General features: G+C 45.5%; 2 protein-coding genes and 1 pseudogene across 3 annotated transcripts; 2 read left to right on the top strand and 1 right to left on the bottom strand.

Moving 5' to 3' along the window:
• Positions 1-2055: 2055 nt before the first annotated feature.
• Positions 2056-12901, bottom strand: LOC308092347 (protein lifeguard 1-like; the record flags this gene model as incomplete). Its single annotated transcript, XM_080438198.1, has 3 exons — positions 2056-2349; positions 11903-12564; positions 12805-12901. The coding sequence occupies 3 exons, from the start codon at positions 12899-12901 to the stop codon at positions 2056-2058; spliced, it is 1053 nt and encodes a 350-aa protein (XP_080294324.1).
• On the top strand, positions 3828-4943 carry LOC308091464 (septin-5-like; the record flags this gene model as incomplete). The annotated part of the gene is made up of 1 exon (XM_080437090.1): positions 3828-4943. The coding sequence occupies one exon, from the start codon at positions 3828-3830 to the stop codon at positions 4941-4943; it is 1116 nt and encodes a 371-aa protein (XP_080293216.1).
• Positions 12902-13428: 527 nt separating the features above from the next.
• LOC308091465 (septin-5-like) lies at positions 13429-14537 on the top strand (annotated as a pseudogene). Its single transcript has one exon. The product of its transcript is annotated as a septin-5-like (transcript).
• The last annotated feature ends 4771 nt before the right edge of the window (positions 14538-19308 follow it).

The raw sequence follows: 19308 nt of genomic DNA, 5'->3' as shown, positions 1-19308 counted from the left end.
CTATTTCTTAAAAACAAAAGGCCATAAATCACAAACCCAGGATCCGATCTGCACCAAATTTGAATCGCATGTTGCATGGCCTCCGACGCTGTTCCTCCGAGCATATTCCTCGGGTCCCGGCAGCCGCAACCCACGACTTGTGTCGGGGCAACCACACTTGCATTTTTTTTTTTAATACTTTCTTTTTTCTTTTTCTTTTTTTTTGTAACTACATTTTGTCTTGTAATATTTCTGTTTATATTGTTGGTAAAAAAATGTCGGTCATGCCAAAAGATGGAGTGTATGATGACGGACTGTCAGTTAGCTCCATATGGAGTACCAGGCATTCTGTGATGTGGTCTGACTCACGGTTATATCCATAACGACTAGCAAATATTTTGGAGTGTAGCCTCGCTATGACGACTTTTTCCAGCAATTGTATGATGTGAAAGCCTTCTTTACATTTTGTGTTATATAACCTTTGACTGTACTACCTGTCCTGTTAACAAATAAGTATTCAATCAATCAAGACTTTTCCACAAGCTTTTTCTTCTTCCCTTTTTTTTCTCCTTTTTTATTTATTTTTTTACCCCTTTTTCTCACCAATTTAGCCGTTATGCCAATTAATTCCTCCCCACGCACATTTCTGTGTGTTGTCACAGCTGTTGTATCCTACTTCCTCACCTGCCTGTGAGGAGTAGATAGGAGTAGACAGAGCCCACAGGTGTCGCCCCCCAGCTCGTAGGAGTATGTGCAGTGACTAATATCACCCTCCCCGCCCCGAACACTGGCCAATTGTGTTCATATAGACACTCGATGCACCGTGGTGGATTCGAACCAAGGGGCCAGCCTGAGATTTTTACATTGACGCCAATACGGAAGAGACAGTTCATGCGAATGGCCTGTAGTTTCGCTGTTTTACCCCTGCGGGTGTCAGAAATAATTTATTTTAACGCAAGCGGATGGGTTTTTGACAAACTTTAGACTAGATTTTATTACCTTAATAGAAATGGTCATAAATACTATATGCTTCCAGTCGCTAGTTTAAAGTCTCCTTTCAATCATCATGATATGCGTTTTTGTAAACTATGGTCCCATTTATTTTAAAATTAACGATAAAGTAGGTTATGCTCTGGGAGGGGCGGGATAATTTGATTGACAAGCTACACAACCAATAGCATTCATTCCCCGCCCCCGCTTCTGATTGACAAGCTACCCAACCAATAATGGTCTGGTTTCATTCTGCAGGATATGACGCGATATGACGCGATATTGAAAGATGGCGGATTGCACACAGCTGAACAATCGGCTTCATTTAAGGTCTGTAGAGTCCAGGGGCGTAACGCTGTCCATTCATTTTATACAGTCTATGATTCGAACACCCAGACTCCGCTCCGCGGTAGTGGGCAGCTATGTGGAAATGGCCTCTGCTACTTTTCTCATGTTTTTTATATAGCTGACCTACAAGCTCAAGTCTGGACTCGGTTCAGAGTCCTTGTCCTTCATTGATGTAACATATAGTTCTGCCACCTTTTTTTGATTAGTCAATATTTGATAGTTTCTATATTTTGCCATATTTTTTTTGCTGCTTGGTGTAATAATGTACATTACTATTTTAATATATATATATATATATATTTAAATCCCAATATTTGAGGCAACAATATGCAGAGGTACTTCCTTAGCATAACCTACTGACAGCATGCACAAGCTGTTTGACATTGATCAGTCCATCGCATTCCTCACATTCCCATTCTGAAAATGAGTGGTGCCATGAAATATATAAGTTGCAGATATTTTAAAAGAAAAAAATGATATATCTGCAAATGGCGTGAAAAAAAAAAAACTCTGATATGGACATTTCTCACAAGTCAACCAAATTGATGTGAAAAATGCAAAAGTTTCCGAAAAGCAAGTTGTTTGCATTCGGTATTGGCCTTGGGACCTGTTCATCTGCCTTCAACTTGTCAACCCTTGTCCCTGGGGCTACGTGGCAAAAACATAATCTGTCCACCAAGCTTGAAGGCATTCAATGATGAGGTCTCTCCCTTCTGGCCTGCCAAGGCTAGAATACTTCTATCCCTCAGAAAGCCCAAAAAGTCTGAGGATGAAGAGGAATATCTGAGTGATGTCCAGGTAGAGGTTGAGGGCGGCAAAGACATACTCGTCTGGACTCAGAGCCAGCTTCTTGTTGCCCAGGAGCAGCTGGGTGTCCACAGCTAAATAGCAGGTGAAGATGAGGGCTCCCAGCGCGGCGTAGACAATGTGCAGGATCTTGTTGGAAATGAAGATGCAGAGAATGCCAACGACTATCAGGACCATGAGGCAAACAAAGAGCACCCCCACCCATGATGTGAAGTCATACTTGGTCTGCAGGGAGAAGAGGACCACGGAGAAGCAGACCACGGCGGTGATGCCGACGGCCATGATGACGATATCTGTGTCGTAGGAGCTGGCAATCACTCCCACCATGAAGGACAGGCTCATGGTCAGGATAGACAATGCAACCAGGTTCCAGGGGTGTTTGCGGCGGAAGTCTCCGCAGCAGGTGAGGGCGATGACACTGACGATGTACAGGGCGATGGACACGTATAACATCCACAGGTTTTCCATCACAAAGTACTTGGCATCATCGATGAAGGTAAAGGCAGCAACAGAGGACAAAGTGACCAGCAGCTGCAAGGTGAGGATTGAGAACACCTTCCTGATGAAAGCCTTTCGGATACTCTCGTCCTCAAAGTCAGAGTAGGGACTGAAAATGTTGTACGGTGGAGGAGGTGATCCCTGTTTGAAGCCTGGTTGTTCATAAGCTTCTTCTTCTGGTGGGGGGTAGGGCCCCCTGGGGCCTTGGCTGTATGGAGGGGGCATGGAGAAGCCTGGATGAGGGGGTGGTTGAGGGGGCATGGAGATGCCTGGCCGAGGGGTCATGTAGATGCCTGGCTGAGGGGTCATGTAGATGCCTGGCTGAGGGGGCATGGAGATGCCTGGCCGAGGGGTCATGTAGATGCCTGGCTGAGGGGGCATGGAAATGCCTGGCTGAGGGGGCATGGAGATGCCCGGCTGAGGGGTCATGTAGATGCCTGGCTGAGGGGGCATGGAAATGCCTGGCTGAGGGGGCATGGAGATGCCTGGCTGAGGGGGCATGGAGATGCCCGGCTGAGGGGTCATGTAGATGCCTGGCCGAGGGGTCATGGAAAAGCCTGAATGAGGGGGCATGGAGATGCCTGGCTGAGGGGTCATGGAGATGCCTGGGTGAGGGGGCATGGAGATGCCTGGGTGAGGGGGCATGGAAAAGCCTGGCCCATATTCATCTAGCGGCATGGTGCGCAAGTCAGCTCAATGCACTGCTATTGGTTTTCCTTTCAGAGTCTTGACGAAATAAATCTTCTTTCAGAATACAGCAGGACTGTACAGCATATATTATAGTTATACTGACTTAAAAACATGCAGGACGTTATGAACTGATGTCACAGTAGAATGTTGACTCCATATATGGTAATATGGCTCCATATATAGGATTACCCATTAAATTTTTCAATAGCCACCCGGCCACACCTCCTGACATATGTTGACTCCATATATGGTAATATGGCTCCATATATGGGATTACCCAGCACATTTTTCCATAGCCTCCCGGCCACACCTCCTGACACATGTTGACTTCATATATATGGCTCCATATATGGGTGCAGGATAATCCAACCAGACTAGAATACATGTGCTGTCATGTGACTGATAATGAAATGTGGATGCGATTGAGAACAAGGAAAGGTTGGCCTTAACAATAGGTTATTTTCAAGGGGTTAGCGTTCTCCAAGCTGTCGGTTCAGTCATTCAAAGCTGCGAAGATGACGACCAGCATACGATACCAAAGCAGCATCCCAGTTAAAACCGATGAAGGCACGGAGGAGAAACAGTATGTGGGTTTCGCTACCCTGCCCAACCAAGTTCACAGGAAATCTGTGAAGAAGGGATTTGGCTTCACCCTCATGGTTGCAGGAGAGTCCGGCATGGGCAAATCCACTCTGGTCAACAGCCTGTTTCTTACTGACCTCTATAAGGACAGAAAGCTCCTCAGTGCAGAGGAGCGTATTAACCAGACACTAGAGATGATCAAGCATACAGTGGATATCGAGGAGAAAGGAGTCAAACTCAAACTGACAATCGTAGACACACCAGGGTTCGGAGATGCTGTCAACAACAATGAGTGCTGGAAGCCAATCACACAGTACATCGATCAGCAGTTTGAGCAGTACTTCAGAGACGAGAGTGGCCTGAACAGAAAGAATATCCAAGACAACAGAGTCCACTGCTGTCTGTACTTTATACCTCCGCTTGGCCATGGGCTACGTCCGGTGGATGTTGAATTCATGAAGGCGCTGCATGAAAAGGTCAACGTCATTCCACTCATCGCCAAGGCCGATTGCCTCACCGCCAAAGAGATTAAGAAATTTAAGGACAGGGTTCGAGAAGAGATAGAGAGGTTTGGCATCAAGGTGTACCAGTTACCCGAGTGTGAATCAGATGAGGATGAGGAGTTTAAACAGCTGGACAAAGAGCTGAAGGAGTGCACCCCGTTTGCAGTTATTGGCAGCAACACTGTGGTGGAAGCCTGCGGACAGAGAGTGAGGGCGAGACTGTACCCGTGGGGTATCGTTGAAGTGGAAAACCAGTCACACTGTGACTTTGTTAAGCTGAGGAACATGCTCATTCACTCCCACGTGCATGACCTGAAGGACATGACCTGCGATGTGCACTATGAGAACTACAGAGCCCAGTGCATACAGGAGATGACCAGTAATCTGGCCCAGGACAACTGCATGGAGAGCCCCATCCCCATCCTGCCCCTGTTCACTCCTGATGTAGAGACAGAGCGGCTCATCAAAATGAAAGATGAGGAGCTCAAGAGGATGCAGGAGCTGCTGAACACGATGCAGCAGCAAATCCATGACCAAGACCAGTGAGGACTCCCAGAGCACCCGTCACAATATGCCCAGATCAAACAGTACGATATCACAGCACATTCACATATGTAACGGGTTGTGTCTTTCTGTCTGTGTATTTGGTGGAGGTGTCTATGGTGTAGAAGTGATGGACACGGCCACACAGGACTTGCTCTCACTCAGGTTGTCTTTACTTTGGGACTCCTGGCATAGGTACATAAATGAGACACAGTGGTCATCAACAGCGCAGCAGCAGCATACAGTACACAAATATGTGTAACAAAGATTTGAAATGATTAATATAAAACCCCCAAATTATATTTATTGATCGCAACAGAGCTCTCATGCACCTACCTGCAGCATTGAATCACTTACTCTGCTGAGGTAAACTACGGTGCGCAAAAAGAGACACTGCACGCAGCTGCGCTGTTTATCCACCAGGTGGCTTTAGAACTACACAATACATTGAAAGGCAAGCGTATAGATTTTGTAGAAATGAATATATTTCTAACTCTGTTACACATACACACAGCACACAACCAGCAAATTGGCTACAATGTGGCCAAAAAAGGGACTCTATTCACTCTGCATCTCTGGTGGGCTATGGCCAGTTCAGAAACCTGCCTACCAATGACATCATCGAAGGAGATTCCAAGCCTTTTCTTCCTGGCATTGATACAAAAAGGATAAAATAAAACGTTTGAAATGTTGTTGAAATGACCAAACCTGCTCACCAATGATGTCACTGCTAGGAAGGTTTCTGAACCGTCTACACGGCCCTCTTCTGAGAAACAGAGTGAGTGGACAAAAATTGTACCGAGCATTAATAGTGAGGACCAATTATATGAAGAAGATAGTGTGGTATCTGAACCACTGACTTCACTATGTTTTGGTAAAGGTTCTACTGCACTTTTAGTTGCCAACAACGCCATATTGTAGTTAGTTTGATGTTCCAGAGATGTGTATGAATGGTTGAAGAATGGATTGAGGCATCACTCCAGTCAGTGAGGTTACTTGCTTCCAATTTATTTCATAGCACAAACAGAGTTCTTTGGACCCCAAGGTCCCTCAGCCAGCTCCACAGCCTCACGGCTTGGAGTGGCACACACAGTTAGTTACATTTCAGTCTATCTTTATACCAGTGATCACATTCAGAAAAAGAGGAGGTACATGTGTGGGTGTGTCAGCCTTGAAAGGTGAGACCCCACCTAGACAAACAATAGATCACACTTTGAATCCCTTATTCGATTTGCAACTGTATGGCCAGGAAGGGGGGATGGAGACACATGCCTAGACCTTCTGTCTCCCAGGTAAAACAAAGAGAATGCTAAGTGTACCCCCCACCCAGGGCAGAGCCAACAGCCACCTCTCTGTCTGAATCCACTCTCCTGTCTGTAGTGTAGCCTACTTGTGAAGTGAACATATGACTTTAGATTTGTATGTTATGTTATGAAATATACAACAATAGGTTGAAAATGGGTGAAGTGCTCCTTTACTGCTCATAGAACCAGAATAGCACTTAAAGCATTGATTCTCAAAGTGGGGTCCAGGGACCAGTCGGTAACTACCGCAACGCAGACAACGCAGTTGCGTTGGGGCCCAGCTGTCCATTGGGGCCCAGCTGTGCCGTCGGTAAAATAAAATAATAAATACATACAGAGATGCAATGACAGTTGAGTTGACCGAAGTTTGGGTGAACCCGATGGCTGCTGCAGTACCTGCGGGTCCCCCCAACGGGTATAGGGCAGGCTAATAACGTGGAGGAAGTCAGGGAGGTCCTTTCCTTGAAAATAAAACCTCTGAGAATCACTGAATTTAAGAAACAAGGCGAAACATAATGATATGTTGTATTTATGTTGCAGTGCTTCAGTGCAGGGTTTGATTTACAAGGGGGGATGGGGGATCCATCATCCATGATTTCTTTTCCTTTACTGTAAAGTGTTTCCCAAACATAGGGTAGCGACCCATTTTGGGTCACAGCCCCGTTTTCATGGGTTGTGAGTAAATATACAATAAGAAAATAAAGAGGGTTGCACTAAAAAATTAATCTGTTTACTTGGTTTTAATGTTCGCCTTCCATTTTTCTGTTTTTATACTTCTGCACATTTAATGTTTTATTAAAGTCAATAAAATAATAAAGGGATTAAGCACTTTTTATACTTTGGCTATTGAAGAGTAGCCAATCTAAGCTCACAATGAAAAAATTATTGAGAAATAATGGGGATTTAATAATGGGAGAAATTTGAAACGTTCACCCTCAAGAAGGGGTCTATTTTTATTTATCAGAAAGCTCGATGCTCCCAACTTAATAAAGTAAATAATTAATTTGACCCAAAAGTAAAATTATTTGATTTTTAAAGGTATTTCATTGCTGCCTACGGTAATAGTCCCATTACATTGTGGTATTTCTACTTTTACTTAAGTAAAGAATAGTAGGCCTACTTCTTCCACTGCTTACACCTCTATCACAGTCACAGATCGTTTTTCCGTGTCAAATAAGACAGCGTTTGCTCTGCTATTAAATGGGGATGCAGTAAAATACCAGCTGTCTCTCGTCTCATTATACTAATATGATGATGACACCTGAAAAGAGGTATGGTAGGTTTCAACACAATCAATTTGCAACTTTTCCCGTTTGTTAAAGTAAAAGTGTTAAAGTGTTAACGTTTTTTTTTTTACATAGTTTGTTGACAGATTAATAATGAGATTATCTTTAGGACGCCACAATTGTGTTCTTCGTGTGCAGCCCTAATCTCCCATTGAAATATGTGTGGATTTTTCTTTCTGCCTGGCCAAAGGCAGGGGAGATTGTTTCTTTCTCTCTTTGTATTATTCTATCTAGTTTGTGTCACAACTCTTACCTGTGCCTCATGTGATTCAATCTCATTGCTGTTGTTGAAATTGTAACATTTGACCACACAGTGTCACTATTTGCCCGTTTGAGCGTCTAGTATTTTGGCAGAATTCACACAAAGAAAAACACACACATATTTATCACATCTGTTACTTTATTACACCTGATCCCCTCCGGGGATTAGTCAAGGTTTATCTTAGCCAGAATACTGTTACAGCCAAGGAATATTACATTAACTTCAGCTCATAAGCATACAAGTAGCCTTAAATTACTGATTGAGATGATTAAAATGTATAGTGAATGGCTTAATTGGGCAACAGAAGGCTCCTCTTTTCTGGCTGCCATAGATTTCCACTGGCTTATCCAGTGCAGTGGTTCTCAAAGTGGGGTCCGGGGACCCCCAGGGGTCCTTGAAGGGCTTCCAGGGGGTCCCCAGCTAAATTAGTTAATAACGAATCATAATCATTTTGTAGATCGGCTATTTCGGAGAAATCTTGAAATTTTTTGGAATAACAAGAGGTTCTGGCTGCAACGAGGCCCTCACATCTAGAGGTTTGGGCTGCTATGCGGCCCTCACACCTACGTTGCACCGCCGATCCGACCGATATGCCCAAATACGGAGATCACTGTATCTGTCATTCCTTGTCCCTTTTATGCCCATATTTGGAGATCCCTGATGTCACCAGTATATGCCTGTATATGGGCATGTGACGTTGTGACGGGGTTATGGGTGAGTCATAGTGACGGGCCACCGGCATATGGAGCTGACTGATTTGTTAGCGCCTGATGCCATGACGACACATTGAGGTTAGACAACACACTCCATATTTGGGTGTAGCTGCATTGGGAACTCCTTATATGGAGTCATCTTTAGCCAATTTGAATATAGGATTTAGAATTTTCGTTTTTTTAAAACAGATCTTTCAGATGGGGTCTGTGTGGCCAAATACAGATCAATCTTGGGGTCCTTGACTTGAAAATGTTTGAGAACCACTGCTCAAAGTGCAGCAGGGCCAATGGGCCATATCAGAGAATATCAGAGAAGACCAGCTGCCGGGTGTCTTCGCTGACATCTTTAACCTCTCCCTCTCCCAGGCTGTGGTCCCTGCAGGGTTCAAAATGTCAACCATTGTGCCCATTCCCAAAAAGGCCAAAGTGACATGCCTGAACGACTGGAGACCTGTTGCTCTCACCCCGATCGTCAGCAAGTGCTTCGAGAAACTGGTGAGGGAATACATCAGCTCCACGCTACCTGCCTCGCTGGATCCGTGGCAGTATGCATACCGCAAAAACAGATCCACCGACGACGCTATTGCCATGGCTCTCCACACCGTCCTCTCGCACATGGACAACAAGCTGCTGAAGGACAAATATGTACGTATGCTGTTCGTGGACTACAGCTCAGCATTCAACACCATTGTCCCAGCAATACTTGACAAAAAGCTCAGAGACCTAGGGCTACACCCAAGCATGTGCGACTGGATACAGGACTTCTTGTCCAACCGACATCAGGTGGTGAGAATGGGCAGCATCACATCCGACCCCCTGACCCTCAACACCGGAGCACCCCAGGGATGCGTGCTGAGCCCTCTCCTCTACTCCCTGTACACGTATGACTGCATAGCCACACATGTCTCCAACACCATCATAAAGTACGCGGACGACACGACAGTGATAGGCCGAATCGTCAACAACGACGAGTCTGACTATAGAGAGATCAACTCACTGGCGCGCTGGTGCCGGGAGAACAACCTCTCTCTTAACGTCGACAAGACCAAAGAACTGATCGTGGACTTCAGGAGGCCGCGGAGAGACCATGCGCCCATCCTCATCGACGGTGCTGCAGTGGAAAGGGTCAGCGAGTTCAAGTTCCTCGGAGTACACATCGAGGAGGACCTCAAATGGGAGACGCACACCACACACGTGAGGAAAAAGGCTCTGCAGCGACTGTACTGGCTCCGCCGCCTGAAGAAGCTCGGAGTAGGACGTCGCATCCTCAGGCTGTATTACAACAGTTCTGTTGAAGGCATCCTAACAGGCTGTGTCACGGCCTGGTACGGGAACTGCACTGCCCGAGAAAAGATCAGCCTACAGCGAGTAGTGCGATCGGCAGAGCGGATAATGGGAATCAAGCTCCCAGCGCTCCAGGAACTGTACAAAAAGCGGTGCGTGGTCAAAGCCAAGCGCATCATCAAGGACAAGCACCACCCAAGTCACAGACTGTTCAAACCCCTACAACGACCGCGACCGGGCAAGGGGCTCTACCGCAGTATCAAGAGTTCCACCACCAGGTGCTGGTGCAGTTTTAACCCGGCTGCTGTCAGGATGCTGAATGAGGCATAAGCCTTGTTCAGCAGCCTGACAGCAGGCGGTGCAAAACTTTTCTGGCTCTTCCTGAACACACCTGTGGATTATACCAGGGACAATGACTTGGACTTAGCTCCCCCTCGGACACACCTGTGGACTACACCAGGTACAAATGACTTTTTTGTTGCACTCCCTCATGGAGCTACTTGCGGATTATACTAGGGTCAGTCCACCCTAGGTGGACACGCACTGACCTTTTGCACCTTAATCCCATGTATAACGCACTGACTTTTTTTGTTTTTTATTGTGCTCTTTTTTTTCTCTAAGCACCTTAACGTCCATATGTATATCATGCACAGTATAAGTATAACATGCACAGTATACATACATTGCTGCTATGCTCAGGCACCTTAGTTTTTTATTATCTCAGGTACTTTGTAAATATGTAGATAACTTGTCTGGCCTTCTGTTGCTCTCTTGTTTTGATCTCCTTCCCACTTGCCCCCCACCCCTCTTCTTCTCCCCCCCCCCTCTTCTTTCTATGGAAATTAACGTTGCGATGGGAACGATGTACAAAAACGAATTTCACCCACTTCTTTACCTTGTAAACCTGTGATGTGACAATAAAACTGATTCTGATTCTGATTCTGATTCTGAATCTGTCCTGGTCCATTGGAGATCTCAACCAGTCTTGTGTTTAGAGCCCACCAATCAGTGATGGACAGTAACTAAATACATTTACTTCAGTACTATAACTTAAAGGACGACTTCACCCATTTTCAACCTATCTTCATGTAATTGGTCCTCACTAATGCTCATTATGATATGGCACTTTTGTAATATGGCATTTTTGTCTAAACTGCAGGTTTTCTATTACTGAAAAGTTAGCATGCTATAATGGAAGCCATTGTTCTCGCGTTAATAAAAATAGAAATAAAAAATGAGAGAGAAAAAAAACTGCCTAAGGATGATGTCACTGGTAGGAGGGATTCTGAAGTGTCCACAGCCCTCCTCTGAGAACCAGACGAGTAGATTTTTTTTTTTACCTTTTTATCATGAGCATTAGTGGGGACCAATTATTTGAAGATAGGTTGAAAATGGGTGAAGTGGCCCTTTAAGTAATTTTTCTGAGTATCTGTACCTTACTCGAGAATTTGTATTTTTGGATACTTGTGACTTTAACTCCACTGAACAAAGATGAATATTGTACTTTTGAATCCACTACATTTCTAGCAAGAGAAAAGTACATTATGAATTAACCACTTAAGCCCCATTTCAAGTGTGGTGAAAATGAAAGAGCTTCAAGCTCACAATGCGTCGCGACACACGTTGTGAGCTTGTAGATCTACTATTTTCGGTGTGTGACGCACCTAAGGACAGGCATAACTCAAACCCCAACCCTTAAACCTAACCTCTAAATGTCTAATCCTAATCCTAACCTCTAAACGTCTAATCCTAACCCTAACCTCTAAATGTCTAATCCTAATCCTAACCTGAATCTTTTTCCTAATTGTAAACCCAACTCCCCAAAGGCATAAAACAACCATTTCTCCTGTGAGGACCAGGAAAATTGTCCTCATAATATCTATTTCTCTAATTCTACCAGTGGTTGAAAAAGTTTTTTTACTTAAGTAAAAGTATCACTACTGCAATGTATAAGTAATCTGTAAAGTAAAGAGAGTGAAGAGTAAAAGTACAAAAGGATTACTATCAAAATGTAGACAATGGCGTAGACAATGTGCAGGATCTTGTTGGAAATGAAGATGCAGAGAATGCCAACGACTATCAGGACCATGAGGCAAACAAAGAGCACCCCCACCCATGATGTGAAGTCATACTTGGTCTGCAGGGAGAAGAGGACCACGGAGAAGCAGACCACGGCGGTGATGCCGACGGCCATGATGACGATATCTGTGTCGTAGGAGCTGGCAATCACTCCCACCATGAAGGACAGGCTCATGGTCAGGATAGACAATGCAACCAGGTTCCAGGGGTGTTTGCGGCGGAAGTCTCCGCAGCAGGTGAGGGCGATGACACTGACGATGTACAGGGCGATGGACACGTATAACATCCACAGGTTTTCCATCACAAAGTACTTGGCATCATCGATGAAGGTAAAGGCAGCAACAGAGGACAAAGTGACCAGCAGCTGCAAGGTGAGGATTGAGAACACCTTCCTGATGAAAGCCTTTCGGATACTCTCGTCCTCAAAGTCAGAGTAGGGACTGAAAATGTTGTACGGTGGAGGAGGTGATCCCTGTTTGAAGCCTGGTTGTTCATAAGCTTCTTCTTCTGGTGGGGGGTAGGGCCCCCTGGGGCCTTGGCTGTATGGAGGGGGCATGGAGAAGCCTGGATGAGGGGGTGGTTGAGGGGGCATGGAGATGCCTGGCCGAGGGGTCATGTAGATGCCTGGCTGAGGGGTCATGTAGATGCCTGGCTGAGGGGGCATGGAGATGCCTGGCCGAGGGGTCATGTAGATGCCTGGCTGAGGGGGCATGGAAATGCCTGGCTGAGGGGGCATGGAGATGCCTGGCTGAGGGGGCATGGAGATGCCTGGCCGAGGGGTCATGTAGATGCCTGGCTGAGGGGGCATGGAAATGCCTGGCTGAGGGGGCATGGAGATGCCTGGCTGAGGGGGCATGGAGATGCCCGGCTGAGGGGTCATGTAGATGCCTGGCTGAGGGGGCATGGAAATGCCTGGCTGAGGGGGCATGGAGATGCCTGGCTGAGGGGGCATGGAGATGCCCGGCTGAGGGGTTATGTAGATGCCTGGGTGAGGGGGCATGGAAAAGCCTGGCCCATATTCATCTAGCGGCATGGTGCGCAAGTCAGCTCAATGCACTGCTATTGGTTTTCCTTTCAGAGTCTTGACGAAATAAATCTTCTTTCAGAATACAGCAGGGCTGTACAGCATATATTATAGTTATACTGACTTCAAAACATGCAGGACGTTATGAACTGATGTCACAGTAGAATGTTGACTCCATATATGGTAATATGGCTCCATATATAGGATTACCCATTACATTTTTCAATAGCCACCCGGCCACACCTCCTGACATATGTTGACTCCATATATGGTAATATGGCTCCATATATGGGATTACCCAGCACATTTTTCAATAGCCTCCCGGCCACACCTCCTGACACATGTTGACTTCATATATATGGCTCCATATATGGGTGCAGGATAATCCAACCAGACTAGAATACATGTGCTGTCATGTGACTGATAATGAAATGTGGATGCGATTGAGAACAAGGAAAGGTTGGCCTTAACAATAGGTTATTTTCAAGGGGTTAGCGTTCTCCAAGCTGTCGGTTCAGTCATTCAAAGCTGCGAAGATGACGACCAGCATACGATACCAAAGCAGCATCCCAGTTAAAACCGATGAAGGCACGGAGGAGAAACAGTATGTGGGTTTCGCTACCCTGCCCAACGAAGTTCACAGGAAATCTGTGAAGAAGGGATTTGGCTTCACCCTCATGGTTGCAGGAGAGTCCGGCATGGGCAAATCCACTCTGGTCAACAGCCTGTTTCTTACTGACCTCTATAAGGACAGAAAGCTCCTCAGTGCAGAGGAGCGTATTAACCAGACACTAGAGATGATCAAGCATACAGTGGATATCGAGGAGAAAGGAGTCAAACTCAAACTGACAATCGTAGACACACCAGGGTTCGGAGATGCTGTCAACAACAATGAGTGCTGGAAGCCAATCACACAGTACATCGTTTGAGCAGTACTTCAGAGACGAGAGTGGCCTGAACAGAAAGAATATCCAAGACAACAGAGTCCACTGCTGTCTGTACTTTATACCTCCGCTTGGCCATGGGCTACGTCCGGTGGATGTTGAATTCATGAAGGCGCTGCATGAAAAGGTCAACGTCATTCCACTCATCGCCAAGGCCGATTGCCTCACCGCCTTAAGAGATTAAGAAATTTAAGGACAGGGTTCGAGAAGAGATAGAGAGGTTTGGCATCAAGGTGTACCAGTTACCCGAGTGTGACTCAGATGAGGATGAGGAGTTTAAACAGCTGGACAAAGAGCTGAAGGAGTGCACCCCGTTTGCAGTTATTGGCAGCAACACTGTGGTGGAAGCCTGCGGACAGAGAGTGAGGGCGAGACTGTACCCGTGGGGTATCGTTGAAGTGGAAAACCAGTCACACTGTGACTTTGTTAAGCTGAGGAACATGCTCATTCGCTCCCACGTGCATGACCTGAAGGACATGACCTGCGATGTGCACTATGAGAACTACAGAGCCCAGTGCATACAGGAGATGACCAGTAATCTGGCCCAGGACAACTGCATGGAGAGCCCCATCCCCATCCTGCCCCTGTTCACTCCTGATGTAGAGACAGAGCGGCTCATCAAAATGAAAGATGAGGAGCTCAAGAGGATGCAGGAGATGCTGAACACGATGCAGCAGCAAATCCATGACCAAGACCAGTGAGGACTCCCAGAGCACCCGTCACAATATGCCCAGATCAAACAGTACGATATCACAGCACATTCACATATGTAACGGGTTGTGTCTTTCTGTCTGTGTATTTGGTGGAGGTGTCTATGGTGTAGAAGTGATGGACACGGCCACACAGGACTTGCTCTCACTCAGGTTGTCTTTACTTTGGGACTCCTGGCATAGGTACATAAATGAGACACAGTGGTCATCAACAGCGCAGCAGCAGCATACAGTACACAAATCTGTGTAACAAAGATTTGAAATGATTAATATAAAACCCCCAAATTATATTTATTGATCGCAACAGAGCTCTCATGCACCTACCTGCAGCATTGAATCACTTACTCTGCTGAGGTAAACTACGGTGCGCAAAAAGAGACACTGCACGCAGCTGCGCTGTTTATCCACCAGGTGGCTTTAGAACTACACAATACATTGAAAGGCAAGCGTATAGATTTTGTAGAAATGAATACACCGATATTTCTAACTCTGTTACACATACACACAGCACACAACCAGCAAATTGGCTACAATGTGGCCATAAAAGGGACTCTATTCACTCTGCATCTCTGGTGGGCTATGGCCAGTTCAGAAACCTGCCTACCAATGACATCATCGAAGGAGATTCCAAGCCTTTTCTTCCTGGCATTGATACAAAAAGGATAAAATAAAACGTTTGAAATGTTGTTGAAATGACCAAACCTGCTCACCAATGATGTCACTGCTAGGAAGGTTTCTGAACCGTCTACACGGCCCTCTTCTGAGAAACAGAGTGAGTGGACAAATATTGTACCGAGCATTAATAGTGAGGACCAATTATATGAAGAAGATAGTGTGGTATCTGAACCACTGACTTCACTATGTTTTGGTAAAGGTTCTACTGCACTTTTAGTTGCCAACAACGCCATATTGTAGTTAGTTTGATGTTCCAGAGATGTGTATGAATGGTTGAAGAATGGATTGAGGCATCACTCCAGTCAGTGAGGTTACTTGCTTCCAATTTATTTCATAGCACAAACAGAGTTTTTTGGACCCCAAGGTCCCTCAGCCAGCTCCACAGCCTCACGGCTTGGAGTGGCGCACACAGTTAGTTACATTTCAGTCTATCTTTATACCAGTGATCACATTCAGAAAAAGAGGAGGTACATGTGTGGGTGTGTCAGCCTTGAAAGGTGAGACCCCACCTAGACAAACAATAGATCACACTTTGAATCCCTTATTCGATTTGCAACTGTATGGCCAGGAAGGGGGGATGGAGACACATAGACCTAGACCTTCTGTCTCCCAGGTAAAACAAAGAGAATGCTAAGTGTACCCCCCACCCAGGGCAGAGCCAACAGCCACCTCTCTGTCTGAATCCACTCTCCTGTCTGTAGTGTAGCCTACTTGTGAAGTGAACATATGACTTTAGATTTGTATGTTATGTTATGAAATATACAACAATAGGTTGAAAATGGGTGAAGTGCTCCTTTACTGCTCATAGAGAATAGCACTTAAAGCATTGATTCTCAAAGTGGGGTCCAGGGACCAGTCGGTAACTACCGCAACGCAGACAACGCAGTTGCGTTGGGGCCCAGCTGTCCATTGGGGCCCAGCCCAGAGTCCATTGGGGCCCAGCTGTGCCGTCGGTAAAATAAAATAATAAATACATACAGAGATGCAATGACAGTTGAGTTGACCGAAGTTTGGCTGAACCCGATGGCTGCTGCAGTACCTGCGGGTCCCCCCAACAGCTCTAGTGGAAAGGGTATAGGGCAGGCTAATAACGTGGAGGAAGTCAGGGAGGTCCTTTCCTTGAAAATAAAACCTCTGAGAATCACTGAATTTAAGAAACAAGGCGAAACATAATGATATGTTGTATTTATGTTGCAGTGCTTCAGTGCAGGGTTTGATTTACAAGGGGGGGATGGGGGATCCATGATTTATTTTCCTTTACTGTAAAGTGTTTCCCAAACATAGGGTAGCGACCCATTTTGGGTCACAGCCCCGTTTTCATGGGTTGTGAGTAGATATACAATAAGAAAATAAAGAGGGTTGCACTAAAAAAAAAATCTGTTTACTTAGTTTTAATGTTCGCCTTCCATTTTTCTGTTTTTATACTTCTGCACATTTAATGTTTTATTAAAGTCAATAAAATAATAAAGGGATTAAGCAGGGATTAAGCACTTTATACTTTATACTTTGGCTATTGAAGAGTAGCCGATCTAAGCTCACAATGAAAGTTTTTTTGTAGGCCTAGCTACTTTTACGTTGGTTTTGTATATTTTGATTTGACTTGTAACGAGTAGCTATAGGCCATGTCTGGGGAGCAGGTCATTATTGAGAAATAATGGGGATTTAATAATGGGAGAAATTTGAAACGTTCAGCCTCAAGAAGGGGTCTATTTTTATTTCTCAGAAAGCTCGATGCTCCCAACTTAATAAAGTAAATAATTAATTGACCCAAAAGTAAAATGATTTGATTTTTAAAGGTATTTCATTGCTGCCTACGGTAATAGTCCCATTACATTGTGGTATTTCTACTTTTACTTAAGTAAAGAATAGTAGGCCTACTTCTTCCACCGCTTACACCTCTATGATGATCGTTTTTCCGTGTCAAATAAGACAGCGTTTGCTCTGCTATTAAATGGGGATGCAGTAAAATACCAGCTGTCTCTCGTCTCATTATACTAATATGATGATGACACCTGAAAAGAGGTATGGTAGGTTTCAACACATAGTTACATAGTTTGTTGACAGATTAATAATGAGATTATCTTTAGGACGCCACAATTGTGTTCTTCGTGTGCAGCCCTAATCTCCCATTGAAATATGTGTGGATTTTTCTTTCTGCCTGGCCAAAGGCAGGGGAGATTGTTTCTTTCTCTCTTTGTATTATTCTATCTAGTTTGTGTCACAACTCTTACCTGTGCCTCATGTGATTCAATCTCATTGCTGTTGTTGCAATTGTAACATTTGACCACATAGTGTCACTATTTGCCCGTTTGAGCGTCTAGTATTTTGGCAGAATTCACACAAAGAAAAACACACACATATTTATCACATCTGTTACTTTATTACACCTGATCCCCTCCGGGGATTAGTCAAGGTTTATCTTAGCCAGAATACTGTTACAGCCAAGGAATATTACATTAACTTCAGCTCATAAGCATACAAGTAGCCTTAAATTACTGATTGAGATGATTAAAATGTATAGTGAATGGCTTAATTGGGCAACAGAAGGCTCCTCTTTTCTGGCTGCCATAGATTTCCACTAGCTTATCCAGTGCAGTGGTTCTCAAAGTGGGGTCCGGGGACCCCCAGGGGTCCTTGAAGGGCTTCCAGGGGGTCCCCAGCTAAATTAGTTAATAACGAATCATAATCATTTTGTAGATCGGCTATTTCGGAGAAATCTTGAAATTTTTTGGAATAACAAGAGGTTCTGGCTGCAACGAGGCCCTCACATCTAGAGGTTTGGGCTGCTATGCGGCCCTCACACCTACGTTGCACCGCCGATCCGACCGATATGCCCAAATACGGAGATCACTGTATCTGTCATTCCTTGTCCCTTTTATGCCCATATTTGGAGATCCCTGATGTCACCAGTATATGCCTGTATATGGGCATGTGACGTTGTGACGGGGTTATGGGTGAGTCATAGTGACGGGCCACCGGCATATGGAGCTGACTGATTTGTTAGCGCCTGATGCCATGACGACACATTGAGGTTAGACAACACACTCCATATTTGGGTGTAGCTGCATTGGGAACTCCTTATATGGAGTCATCTTTAGCCAATTTGAATATAGGATTTAGAATTTTCGTTTTTTTAAAACAGATCTTTCAGATGGGGTCTGTGTGGCCAAATACAGATCAATCTTGGGGTCCTTGACTTGAAAATGTTTGAGAACCACTGCTCAAAGTGCAGCAGGGCCAATGGGCCATATCAGAGAATATCAGAGAAGACCAGCTGCCGGGTGTCTTCGCTGACATCTTTAACCTCTCCCTCTCCCAGGCTGTGGTCCCTGCAGGGTTCAAAATGTCAACCATTGTGCCCATTCCCAAAAAGGCCAAAGTGACATGCCTGAACGACTGGAGACCTGTTGCTCTCACCCCGATCGTCAGCAAGTGCTTCGAGAAACTGGTGAGGGAATACATCAGCTCCACGCTACCTGCCTCGCTGGATCCGTGGCAGTATGCATACCGCAAAAACAGATCCACCGACGACGCTATTGCCATGGCTCTCCACACCGTCCTCTCGCACATGGACAACAAGCTGCTGAAGGACAAATATGTACGTATGCTGTTCGTGGACTACAGCTCAGCATTCAACACCATTGTCCCAGCAATACTTGACAAAAAGCTCAGAGACCTAGGGCTACACCCAAGCATGTGCGACTGGATACAGGACTTCTTGTCCAACCGACATCAGGTGGTGAGAATGGGCAGCATCACATCCGACCCCCTGACCCTCAACACCGGAGCACCCCAGGGATGCGTGCTGAGCCCTCTCCTCTACTCCCTGTACACGTATGACTGCATAGCCACACATGTCTCCAACACCATCATAAAGTACGCGGACGACACGACAGTGATAGGCCGAATCGTCAACAACGACGAGTCTGACTATAGAGAGATCAACTCACTGGCGCGCTGGTGCCGGGAGAACAACCTCTCTCTTAACGTCGACAAGACCAAAGAACTGATCGTGGACTTCAGGAGGCCGCGGAGAGACCATGCGCCCATCCTCATCGACGGTGCTGCAGTGGAAAGGGTCAGCGAG

Source organism: Gymnoscopelus braueri (assembly GCF_963280865.1).
Source record: "Gymnoscopelus braueri genome assembly, chromosome: 9".
Lineage (NCBI taxonomy): Eukaryota > Metazoa > Chordata > Actinopteri > Myctophiformes > Myctophidae > Gymnoscopelus > Gymnoscopelus braueri.
This window is presented reverse-complemented; position numbering and strand designations above follow the sequence as displayed.